This window comes from Salvelinus fontinalis, chromosome 9 (genome assembly GCF_029448725.1).
Source record: "Salvelinus fontinalis isolate EN_2023a chromosome 9, ASM2944872v1, whole genome shotgun sequence".
NCBI classification, from domain to species: Eukaryota; Metazoa; Chordata; class Actinopteri; order Salmoniformes; family Salmonidae; genus Salvelinus; species Salvelinus fontinalis.
The window spans coordinates 36,886,403-36,900,069 of NC_074673.1; the positions used below are offsets into that span (position 1 = coordinate 36,886,403).

The 13,667-nt window shown below is 40.8% G+C and overlaps 2 protein-coding genes across 3 annotated transcripts in view; both read left to right on the top strand.

Annotated features, from left to right (window-relative positions):
* Positions 1 to 4,362, top strand: part of LOC129862511 (craniofacial development protein 1-like) — a 55,245-nt gene extending 50,883 nt beyond the window's left edge. Inside the window, exons 8-9 of one of the 2 annotated variants that reach the window (XR_008760776.1) lie at positions 558 to 637; positions 808 to 4,362. The gene's annotated coding sequence lies outside the window, so the exon portion shown is untranslated. Of the gene's footprint in view, positions 1 to 557 lie in introns of both variants that reach the window. The other variant, XR_008760775.1, reaches the window with a different exon arrangement.
* A 5,101-nt stretch (positions 4,363 to 9,463) lies between these two features.
* LOC129862514 (breast cancer anti-estrogen resistance protein 1-like) overlaps positions 9,464 to 13,667 on the top strand; it is a 189,312-nt gene continuing 185,108 nt past the window's right edge. The window contains exon 1 of the mRNA XM_055934266.1: positions 9,464 to 9,948. Within this exon, the coding sequence (XP_055790241.1) occupies positions 9,937 to 9,948 (12 nt within the window). The 5' untranslated portion in view covers positions 9,464 to 9,936. The remainder of the gene's footprint in view (positions 9,949 to 13,667) is intronic.

Genomic DNA, 13,667 nt, shown 5'->3' on the forward strand with positions numbered 1-13,667 from the left:
GACAGACAGACAGACAGACAGACAGACAGACAGACAGACAGACAGGTGAATTCAGGGACTTTAGTTTTAGTTACTGGTTGTTAAATGAATGTGTCTGAATTCAAGTATGTCTGAGTAATCACAGATGAATTTGGACTTGTATTGTGTTGTCATCCTGCTGCTGTACTTTGTAACATGGAATAAATCTCGTCATTTAGTTTGAAGTTGTTGTTTTAGTACTGATGGTCTTGTTTTGCTCGTTTGTACCCCTCACCTCCCTAAGGCCTTATATTCCACCCTTCCTCTTCCCCTCGCTCCAGACAACTGTCTACAGACACACACTAACATTTCATCATACCCTTGCCAGTCCTTCCCTGCCCCCCTCTTCCCCAAATGCAACTGTTTCTACCCCCCCCCCCCCCCCCCCCCCCCGGTCCTACACCCCCAACCCACCTCCCTCCTATCCCTCACAGGCCTTGGGCGGGTGCCTGCCATCTTACCCACTCTGCTCTGTCCTAAATAAGGTCAGAAGACTCCAGTCACATAGTATCTTTCAACCTCATTTCCTCTGTATCCAGGCCCCCTCCACTGCTTCTGTGTTTCCTGCCTGAGTGTTTGGAAGGGAAAGGAGGAGACGCCTGTGCATCCTTCATAGAGGGTAATTGACTTGTTTACGTTACATAGGGATCCACCCTCCATCCCCATGGGTGCAAACTCTACATTTGTTTGTTACTTCTAATTGTGCTTCATGTTACCAGATTAAACTTACTCTATATTATATATAAACAGTTTTAGATAGAGATCCCGTGTACTGTACTCTCTCTTCAGCAGGGATAATCTCACACACGGAAAGACTGCAGAGACTATTTCAAAAAGAATCATGTTTTTCTTTCTCTCTGCATTGTTGGGAAAGGATCCGTAAGTAAGCATTTCACTGTTAGTCTACACCTGTTGTTTATGAAGCATGTGACAAATAACATTTGATTTGATTTGAGACATGCATATTATTCATAAACACGCTCACATAAACAGTTGCATATTGGATGGAGATTATTATTATTTACTTTTTATCTAACGATACAAAATGAAACATACAACATACAAAACACAACATACAGACGTACACAAACATCAACAATCTCCCTCCTGCCCAGACCCACCTGCTCTCACCCCTATCTCCAGTGCCTGCACTACTCTCCCTCATATGTCCTCAAATTGCACCATTTTGTTCCTCTCCATTGCCCACGCTCTTTCAATATTCAGATAATGAAGCATATGATTTTTTCATGGTCTTAACTATGGATGATTGGTTGATTTCCAGTTTAAGTATACGTTTTTTTCAAGACAATTGACGAGAAGAGTATCCTCCAATCCATCAGGTAACTATCTCACTGCCCCCTCATATGACATGTCTTGAAATATGCAGACAGATGGATTTGAAGTAAAATTACATTTGTAATACTTCTGATAGCCAACTTTCTAACTCCAGAACTTTTGGACTTCATGGCACTCCCCGAAGGAATGGGTTATTGCGTCATTGTTAGTTTTACAAGATGACTCTTGTTGTGCTGTAGAATTTTGTATTTTTATTTAATTTGTAATACATTCTATACTTTAATCTGTACATTGGATTAAGTGTACATTTTCGTTACCTGTAATTTTGTTAGTTATGTTTCAACATTCCTTCCATCTTGTGCCAACAACAATTATTTTTTTAATTATTGGTTCTTACCTATCATATGAATATCCTTTTCTGGCTCAAATAGGTTTCCCTCAAGATTTGCTCTGATGTCCAAAATATTTAAAATCTAAATTTGTGACAGGAAACTTTTAAGTTGCATGTACAGTGCCTTCAGAAAGTATTCATACCACTTGATTTATTCCACATGTTGTTGTGTTACAGCCTGAATGCAAAATGGATTTAATGGATTTTTTTTCTCAGCCATCTACACACAATACCCCATAATGACAAAGTGAAAACATGTTTTTAGACATTTTTGGAAATGTATTGAAAATTAAATACAGAAATATCTAATTTACATAAGTATTAACACCCCTGAGTCAATACTTTGTAGAAGCACCTTTGGCAGCCATTACAGCTGTGAGTCTTTCTGGGTAAGTCTCTAAATGTATTCAAGCTCTGTCAAATTGGTTGTTGATCATTGCTAGACAACTATTTTCAGGTCTCGCCACAGATTTTGAAGTAGATTTAAGTCAAAACTGCAAATCGTAAACTCAGGAATATTCACTGTCTTCTTAGTAAGTGTAGATTTGGCCATGTGTTTTAGGTTATTGTTCTGCTGAAAGGGGAATTCATCTCCCAGTATCTGGTGGAAAGCAGACTGAACCAGGTTTTCTTCTAGGATTTTGTCTGTGATTAGCTCCATTCCATTTCTTTTTTATATCCTGAAAAACTCCCCAGTCCTTAACGATTACAAGCATACCCATAACATGATGCAGCCAACACTATGCTTGAAAATATGGAGAGTTGGTACTCAGTGATGTGTTCTATTGGATTTGCCGCATACATAACTCTTTGTAGTCAGGACAAAAAGTAAATTGCTTTTCCACATTTTCTGCAGTATAACTTTAGTGCCTTGATGCAAACAGGATGCCTGTTTTGGAATATTTTTGTTCTGTACAGGCTTCCTTCTTTTCACTCTGTCAATTAGGTTAGTATTGTGAAGTAACTACAATGTTGTTGATCCATCCTCAGTTTTCTCCTTTCACAGCCATTAAACTCTATGTCACGCCCTGACCATAGTAAGCTATTTATTCTCTGTGTTGGTTGGGGCGTGATAGTGACTTGAGTGGGTCATCTAGGTGTTTTTGTATTTCTATGGTGGCCTGATATGGTTCCCAATGAGAGGCAGTTGTTTATCGTTGTCTCTGATTGGGGATCATATTTAGATAGCCATTTCCTCATTTGTAAGTTGTGGGATCTTGTCTACATTTAGTTGCCTGAGTGCACAACAGTAGCGTCACGTTTCGTTCGTTCGTTTGGTTGGTTGTTTGTTGCTTTGTTCAGTGAGTTTCGGTTTATTAAAATTATGTGGAACTCTACGCACGCTGCGCCTTGGTCTACTCATTTCAACGATCGTGACACTCTAACTACTTTAAAGTCACCATTGGCCTCATGGTTAAATCCCTGAGCGGTTTCCTTGTTCTCCGGCAGCTGAGTTAGGAAGGATGCCTGTATCTTTGTAGTGACTGTGTATTGATACACAACCCAAATTGTAATAAAGAACTTCACCATGCTCAAAGGGATATTCAATGTCTGTTTTAAAAAACTTTTTTATTGGAAAACCTCCCTGCTTTTTGTGGTTGAATCTGTGTTTGAAATTCACTGCTCGACTGAGGGACCATTTGTAGGGTGTGGCGTACAGCGATGAGGTAGTCATTCAAAAAATAAACACTATTATTGCACACAGTGTGCTGACAGTGTCAACGGCAAAGCACCATCACACCACCTCCATACTTCCCGGTGGGAACCACACATGCGGCGATCCATTCACCTCTGCATCTCACAAAGACACGGCGGTTGGAACCAAACATCTCAAATTTGGACTCATCAGACCGAAGGATAGATTTCCATCGGTCTAATGTCCATTGCTGTGTTTCTTGGCCAAAGCAAGTCTCTTCTTCTTATTGGTAGTGGTTTCTTTGCAGCAATTCGACCATGAAGGCCTGATTCACGCAGTCTCCTCTGAACAGTTGATGTTGAGATGTGTCTGTTACTTGACCTACTTGAAATATTTATTTGGGTTTCAAATTCTGAGGCTGGTAACTCTTCTGAACGTATCCTCTGCAGCAGAGGTGACTCTGGGTCTTCCTTTCCTGTGGCGGTCCTCATGAGACCCAGTTTCATCATAGCGATTGATGGTTTTTGCGACTGCACTTGAAGAAACTTTCCAAGTTCTTGAAATGTTCCGCATTGAGGGACCTTCATGTCTTAAAGAAATTATGGACTGTCGTTTGTCTTTGCTTATTTGAGCTGTTCTTGCCATAATATGGACTTGGTCTTTTACCAAATAGCGCTGTCTTCTGTATTCCACTCCTACCTTGTCAAAACACAACTGATTGGCATTAAGAAGGAAAGAAGTTCCACAAAATAACTTTTAACAAGGCACCCCTGTTAATTTAAATGCATTCCAGATGACTACCTCATGAAGCTGGTTGAGAGAATGCCAAGAGTGTGCAAAACTGTCATCAAGGCAAAGGGTGGCTACTTTGAAGAATTTCAAATATTAAATATATTTGATTTTGTTTAACACTTTTTTGGTTACTACATGATTCCATATGTGTTATTTCATAGTTTTGATGTCTTCACTATTATTCTACAATGTCAAAAATAGTAAAAATAAAGAAAAACCCTTGAATGAGTAGGTGTGTCCAAACTTTTAACTGGTACTGTACATGCATACACACTCCGAGAGAGGCCAGTACACTCTCCAGAGCAAGACATCCTCACATTTATTCAAATACACCTTCTCCCTTATATATTTTCTGTTACTTCTCTTGGATGGTTAAGTAACTTTGTGAGGCCCAAGTGATTTTCGCAGCTTCCTTCAATGACTGCTCACTTCCACCTTGCTGTTACCCTTCAAATACCTTTTAAACTCACTCAACTTTAACTATTTATTTTGCTCAGTTTAATTTTACCGCTGTTCATCTCTCACCTAACTTGCATGTACGAAGGTGAACTTGAAATACTTGTGTGCAACCTGTGCTTGACGATGACGCCAAAATAACTTCCTCCAATAGAACAATAAAGCTTTTCGAACTTAATCTAATTTACTTAGAGCCTTTACTATGAGCCTTGCCTCGTGACAAAACAACAGATTGAAAGAAATGGGAAGAGGATGGATAAAGAAGACATAAAGATCAGATTAAAGGCCAAGGGAATGTGGAAGAGAGAGATGGCTGAGAAGCAGCATTTATATAGATTGTAGACAGTTGCTGCTGTTGTCAATGGAAAGGAGTCTTATTAGTGAGAAGAACCTACTGTAACCTTTAATTCTCCACTGAGGTTGTTGTCTCAAACCTTACAGATAATTTTATATGTGGTGTACAGAAATAAGTTAGTCTTTCAAAAATCATGTGAAAAACTATTATTGCACACCTATTATGTGACTTGTTTAGCAAATTTCTACTAACAAAGGGGTTGTACACTTATTGATTCTCCACATTTCAGCATTACATTTTTTATAAATGTGTTAAAAAATATATATTTACAAAAATAATCCACGTTGACATTATGGGGTATTGTGTGTAGGACAGGAAATAAATGTATTTCCTATTACCAAGTAATTTACGGTTTCTATACCTTTTAGGTTTCCATGTGGACCAATTTTATCGGTGCATTCTGAAAAGCTATCCAAGGACTGTTCCATATGGTTGTGTTTTTTGGGAGTGATGTTGGTTCTTGTAGAATCCGTTTCATTTTCCTCCATATTGTTATAGTGTTTTTAACTATGAAGTTGTTCATGTTCTTAGCTTTATCTTTTAGAACAGATACCTGAAAAGATTCCGGGGATGAGCATGTTCATCTTCAATATGTACCCATTGTTCCTCTTTAGTGCATTTAACATTATGTGGCAAGTAAAAGCCCTGGGTGGTGAGTTGATACAATTCCATATCTGGGAGATTAAAACCACCCTCACACTTAGGGAGATGTATAACTTCCCTTTTTATTCTATGCGTTTTGTTTGCCCATATAAAGTCTGCGATGGCCGAGTATACTTTTTTAACAAATTGATGGAGATTATTCTATAGGCTATATACACTAAGTATACAAAACATTTAAGAACACCTGCTCTTTCCATAACAGACTGACCAGATGAATCCAGGTGAAAGCTATGATCCCTTATTGATGTCACATGTTAAATCCACTTCAATCAGTGTAGATGAAGGGGAGGAGACAGGTTAAAGAAGGATTTTTAAGCCTTGAGACAATTGAGACATGGATTGTGTATGTGTGCCATTCAAAGGGTGAATGGGCAAGACAGAATATTTAAGTGCCTTTGAACAGGGTGTGGTAGTAGGTGACAGGCTCATCGGTTTGTATCAAGAACTGCAACACTGCTGGGCTTTTCACACTCAACAGTTTCCTGTGTGTATCAAGAATGGTCCACCACCCAAAGGACATCCAGCCGACTTGACACAACTGTGGGAGTCCATCCCCCCATGAATTGAGGCTGTTCTGAGTGCAAAAGGGGAGGGGTGTAAATCAATATTAGGATGGTGTTCCTAATGTTTGGTATGCTCAGTGTAGGCCTTTGTAGGAGGCAGGCAGCAGGTTCCCCGGTGGAGGTGTGTGTGCCTCCTGCATTACATTTCCTCTTCATCACTGGCACATCTCTTCACAAGCTGCCTCAACACCAGCATACACCACAGCAGAAACTAGGTCTGCAGAGGCCTGCATGATCCATTCTACACTGCTGTTACACACACACACACACACACACACACACACACACACACACACACACACACACACACACACACACACACACCACCTCACTCTCTCTCTCCTCTCTGTCTCTCGCCGTCTTACACGGACTCAGGAGAGGAGCAGTCATCCTCATCTTTATTCAATTGCCCCCCCCCCCCCCCCCCACACACACACACATACTCTGAGAGAGGCCAGTACTCTCTCCAGAGCTGTGGAGAGCAAGACATCCTCATATTTATTCAAATACACCTTCTCTCTTATGTTTTCTGTTACTTCTCTTGGATGGTTAAGTGACTTTGTGAGCCCCAAGTGATTTTCGCAGCTTCCTTCAATGACTGCTCACTTCCACCTTGCTGTTACCCTTCAAATACCTTTTAAACTCACTCAACTTTAACTATTTATTTTGCTCAGTTTAATTTTACCGCTGTTCATCTCTCACCTAACTTGCATGTACAAAGGTGAACTTGAAATACTTGTGTGCAACCTGCACTTGACGATGACGCCAAAATAACTTCCTCCAATAGAACAATAAAGCTTATCAAACTTAATCTAATTTACTTAGAGCCTTTACTATGAGCCTTGCCTCGTGACAAAACAACAGATTGAAAGAAATGGGAAGAGGATGGATAAAGAAGACATAAAGATCAGATTAAAGGCCAAGGGAATGTGGAAGAGAGAGATGGCTGAGAAGCAACATTTATATAGATTGTAGACCATTGCTGTTGTCAATGGAAAGGAGTCTTATTAGTGAGAAGAACCTACTGTAACCTTTAATCCTCCACTGAGGTTGTTGTCTCAAACCTTACACTAACTCAAACACAAATCTTTACCCACACACTGACCCTGACTTAAACACCTACAAAATCCCAATTTAAACCCTAAATGAGCCCCCCCGGTTGTATTTATACACCACCCAAAGTGTAATTAATAACTTCACATGCTCAACCAGATTTCAATGTCTGCTTTTTTTCCCCTTCTCACATATCTACCAATAGGTGCCCTTCTTTGCAAGGAATTGGAAAACCCCTCTGGTTTTTGTGGTTGAATCTGTGTTTTAAATTCATGAGTCTGTTTGTCAAATCTCTTCCCTGCTTGAGCTGCCCCGGTCAACTGTAAGTGCTGTTATTGTGAAGTGGAAACGTCTAGGAGCAACAACGGTTCAGCTGCAAAGTGGTAGGCCACACAAGCTCACAGAACTTGTCTGTCCTCGGTTGCAACACTCACTACCGAGTTCCGTCAGCACAATAACTGTTTGTCGGGAGCTTCATGAAATGGGTTTCCATGGCAGAGCAGCCGCACACAAGCCTAAGATCACCATGTGCAAGGCCAAGCGTTGGCTGGAGTGGTGTAAAGCTCAAAGGCATTGGACTCTGGAGCAGTGAAAACACGTTCTCTGGAGTGATGAATCACGCTTCACCATCTGGCAGTCCAACGGACTAATCTGGGTTTTGCGGATGCCAGGAGAATGCTACCTGCCCCAATGCATAGTGTCAACTGTAAAGTTTGGTGGAGGAACAACAATGGTCTGGGGCTGTTTTTCATGGTTCAGGCTAGGCCCCTTAGTTACAGTGAAGGGAAATCTTAACGCTACAGCATAAACTTACGTTCTAGACGATTCTCAGCTTCCAACTTTGTGGCAACAGTTTGGGGAAGGCCCTTTTCTGTTTCAGCATGACAGTGCCCCTGTGCACAAAGTGAGGTCCATACAGAAATGGTTTGTCGAGATCAGTGTGGAAGAACTTGACTGGCCTGCACAGAGCCCTGACAACCCCATCGAACATCTTTGGCATGAATTGGAATGCCGACTGTGAGCCAGGCCTAATTGCCCAACATCAGTGCCCGAGTTCACTAATGCTCTTGTGGCTGAATGGAAGCAAGTCCCCACAGCACTGTTCCAACATCTAGTCGAAAGCTTTCCCAGAAGAGTGGAGGCGGTTTTAGCAGCAAAGGGGGGACCAATTCCATATTAATGCCCATTATTTTGGAATTGGATGTTCGACGAGCAGGTGTCCACATACTTTTGGTCATGTAGTGTATCTGGCACACACTTCACCTCCAAGCATGTGTAGCTGTCTCTCACCAAGAGCTTCGTTTTTAAACGGGGAAGCTGATTTTAAAATAGCCAACACCTTTGGGAGGATAATTATAAACAATCACTGACACAAGAATCTAAAATAACAGCAGGAGCAAATAGTCAGTATGCGTTCCCTCCCTGCTATCCAACCACTGGAAGCTCCTTAAGGCTTTGGTAACACTTCATCCAGGTATAATTCCTTAGAACTTCTTATAAGCATATTTGAGCCTTTACAATGTCTTATAACAAGGCTTATAATTGTGTCTCCCAATGGATCAAACTGTCTGTTATTTAGTCTGAATGATTAAAGGGGTCATACTGTACATGCTCATAAAAAGTATTACAATGCATTATATCTCAAACCATCGCTGAGGTGTTTCCTGTTCACTATCATGATTTCTTAATCAAGCATAGCATAAATCAGTTCCTACCATGACAGTGCTTATTAGGGTCCATAGTGCTTATGCATTTGAAGAGAGGGTGATCATAGAGCAGTGCATAAGGTGATTTGTGATATGTCTCAAAATCACTTCAAAAGACACCTGCACTTCCACCTAGTCATGTAGCCTAGGTTAGGCCACTTTATTGTATAACTAAATGTTTCATTGATTAAACGTCACATTAATTATTGCAATACATTTGACAACAACCTCTCTTTCAGATGTGGCACATTTCCATAAATGTAGCCTATTGGACAATTCACTCTGGCAGCCGACAACAATGTAGACATTCCCTTTAAGGGGCAACCTTGGGGAACTCAGAAATTATTCTGATGTAAATGCATAGAATTCTATAGATTTTTTCAAATCAAATACAAAAGCACATGAGTTTAACAGGATCAGTTAGGGCAGGCTATAGCCGTATCACGATTTTTAAAAACGAGCTTATTGCTGCATCTTCTTTTTGATGGTGGAAAAAAGGAGACCTTCCCTTTAAATAAAACTTGATGATTCCATTACAACCGCAGCAGCAGCAGCGCAAGATTGTTGAGCAAATGTTTTCTCCTTCTGTATGACACTGGTGCGATTTAAAACATTATTCTATTTGTTTTATACATTGGATTCTTGGGAGGATAAACGAAACGTGTGACATAGCATAACAATAGGAGAAAGTGTTTACGGTATTGGAGACACGGGTTCTCTGGACGTTCATGAGGTGGACTTCGCCGCATTTGGTGGGCTGCTCCTAGCTTGGAAAATCCCACCATATATCCCTGACATTCATTCCAAACTCAACCTGTACGGTGAACTGTCACCGACGTAGATACATTTTAAAGGAAAAGCATGGAATAAAGCCTGACATCGAAGGAGTCCTGAAGAAAAGTATTTTTTTTCTGGTGAAAAGTAGTCCACTGCTTGTTTTAAATAACCTATTCATTATTAAGTAGCCTAGGAGAGACATAGCCTACTCTTACACAACTCATCACAAGATGTCTGTTCCGGTAAGTCTTATTTAAGGGTTATATTTTAAATTTGGCATGAACTTTTGTTGACTACAGATAGTCAGCGATACAATGTGGCCAAGTGTAATTTCCTTTGCTGCTCTGACATTTGAAATGCACTAGGCAATGTGTCAATGATGAGTATGCTACGTCTCGTGTATTACTTTTGTAATGTAATTGTAATACCACTGTTATAATGATATGAGATATGTATTTTCAATGTTTCTCTAATTTGTAAAAATGTCCACACTCTAGGAGTGCAAGCTCCAACGCACACTGCTAGCTGTCAGGCTGTTGGCAAACTGTCAAATTTGACTTGTAGGAGTGCTAACGTTGCAGCCAGAGTTTTGTGAGTTACATAGTGTTGAGTTGAAACTTTACTGCAATTATGTAACCACCTGTATAGTTTGAGTCTAAGGCCAAACGTATTGGACTTGGACACTTAATACTTCAACATGTTTGTAGTGAATAGGATTATGCAGTTATGTGAATAGGATCAGGAATATGCCGTTTTGCTGGAGAAACAATTTTTGCTTTCTGTTGTCTTTTTCTGTTGTGTTTTCTGTTGCTTTGCACCATTAATCCAACAGCCTGCAAATCAGTAAATAGCCCAATTGTGTACCCCTAATCATATCAAAAGGTACCAATTCCATCCTTTGATGTGTATTTGGGTTGTGTACTGTAGGTGTGTGTAGATATTCAGGATATGACTGTTCCCCTTGGCTAAGCACTGTTCTATCTAGCTTGACGTGTTGTTATGCACACAGATATCTAAAACAGCGTGCTCTAACCTGTGTGAGGATTCCTTCTTGCAATACACATCTCAACCCTAGCAGTTTGTGAAGAGATCCCAAGTTTGTGTATCTTGCTGCTTGAAATTCAAAATGTGCTGATTACAGGGTTGTCTCCTGAACACTGAAATACATGGAGGCATCTTTGCCTGTAGATCATCTGGAGACATGATATATACCATTTTATGAACTGGGTGGTTCGAGCCTTGCTGATTGGCTAAAAGCCATGGTATAACAGACCTAATAACACGGGTATGACAAACATTTATTTTTGCTGCTCTAATCATGTTGGTGACCAGTTTATAATAGCAATAAGGCACCTCGGGGGTTTGTGGTATATTGCCAATATACCACGGCTAATGGCTGTATCCAGGCACTCCGTGTTGCGTCTGGCATAAGACCAGCCCTTAGCCATGGTATATTGGCCACCTACCACACCCCTTCGTGCCTTATTGCTTAAATCACCCATGCTTACAGCCTCATTTGATTACAGCGATGTAAATGTGTAATGAACAAGCGTTATTTCCTTGTTTGCTTTGCTAAGTGTTTGAGCACATTATGAATCACTAACTGTATTAGGCTACACTTTTAGAAAAAAACGTGCTATCCAGAACCTTAAAGGGTTCTTCAGCTGTCCCCATAGGAGAACCATTTGAAGAACTATTTTTGGTTCCAGGTAGAACCCTATTCGGTTCCATGAAGAACCCTTTCCACACAGGGTTCTACATGGAACCCAAAAGGGCTCTACCTTGAACAAAAAGGGTTCTCCTATGGGAAAAGTTGAAGATCCCTTTTTCCTAAGAGTGTATGTATTATACACTTGAGTAGGACTGGTTTGGTTTGTACATATGTTTTTACCCTCAGTTACTGTAGCTACTCTGCGCTGGATTCAACAAACACAGTCCAGATTGCAAATCCCATGCCTTGCGGCCAGGGTTTGATGGCAACAGCTGCTGTTCTCTGTGCAGACAGGATGACGAGTCTCCTAAACACCATCGGTAAACCCAGCGCCGTAATGACTCCCTCATCTCCATGCCAACTAGTCTGAGCCCCTTCACCTGGCTGCCACACATGTCACTGGGAAATCAAAGACAAACAGACGGGGCCATGGTGTGACTGTCCACCTAACACAGTGGACAAATCATTCTTGCACACTTTTTCATTACGTAGATATCATTTAAGATTTCCCATAGAAATCAAGTTAGATATGGGGGTGTTTTGGAAGATGGCTGGTGTACAACAGCTCATTTCCATTTGTACACTACTATTCTTGCGGTAATACTGTAGTAACATTGTTATTACAACGTTATAGCTGTCAATATAATGTCTTCTATAGGCTACATTTTAGTCTATCTTCTTATTGGGAATGCAGATTTTTCAACGCATCCAATGTTGTTGCTTTTGTGATGGGTGTATTCCCTCGATGGCCTGCCAAAATTCTAATAGACTGTGAGTCCCCGTGGAGAGTATCCTCCTGCTGTATTTGATGGGTTAATTCCTCCAGTCAACCTTATTATGAGGGAAATTAAACTGATGTTTAGATGGGATCAGCCCATAGAGTTAAGCATGCTTAGGTGAACATGAAGTCCCAGTTGGCTAGTAGCAGGGGTCCCAATGTTCCAACGCTGCAAGGCTTAGATGCTAAACACCCTGTCATTCACCATTCACATCTGTGGCTTTTTAGTCATCCCTCCTTTGATATTATGAATTTAACATTTGCAGGTTGTAATCCACTGATTTACTATACGTAGAATATAATAGCATCTATTGCATTTTCCCAGTGTTTTATTTTCATGCTACATGTACTGTATATAGGTTGCTATTATAGTTTACAGTGTAGCATGCTTTTGCAAATGCAAACATTTTGGCAATATGCATGTCTTGAATACAGTACAATGGGCCATATGGACAGATATACATGAATGCATGCAGCCGTATGTACAAGCATTCATAACATGCCATGAATTGATGTGGCCTATTGAGAATGTAGCACCTCTACCAGAGTACAGAGTATTCTTATCTTTAATATGAGCTCAGTTTCCCCAAGGGCACATCTCCGCTCAGCTGCAGTCTCTCTTGCTCCTCACTCTCCCTCCCTCCTTGCCAGCAGCCATGCAATGTAGGACACAAGGGGGTTAAATGGGACGTCTGCCGGGGCTCTATTGACAGCCCTCATATCTCCCTCTCAGAAGCCTGACATTTGGCGCTTGTCATAGATGATGCTCCACATACATATTCATAATTAGTGCATTTCCATAATCGCGATCAGGCTCTGGCTATTTGTATGGGCAACATTTAGTCATCAGCCTCCCTTCCTTCTTTGTGTCTATCACATGTACATCTCTATTCTACTAGATAGGTACACATAACTCACAGCAAATGCATTATTACACACGAGGTGAGGTTGCTTATAAGTCATCCAAAATGCATAGAATAGAATGTACTACAACGGTGCAACCAGCTACCATCAACCAGTTGATGTAGCCTATTTGTCATTCAGACACACACACATGCATGTACATACCCACACAGGCATTCAAACATGCACACACATTAACACAAACATTCACACATGGTGATCTCCCCAGCTTGGATGCTCTGGATTCACCCTCCAAGTTCACACACACACACAGTCACACACACTCAGACACAACCTCCCTTCCATGGGAAGCCAGGCTTCCCCCAAAAACTGACCATAAGAAAAAAACTGAAATAATTGGTCTTATGTCTGTCTGTCTGTTTCATAATTTCCCCACAATTCACAAGAGGCTGAATGTATGGTCCTGGAGTACCAAAGAAAGTGTCAAGGGAAGCCTGTTTGAATTGTTGCATCTCGTTGTGTTGTTGTCCTCTGGTGGCTAGCTAGCTAAAATTGTCCCTTTCCTAAATTAGCCATGGATGGAGATAAGGATTTGATTTGGACTTATG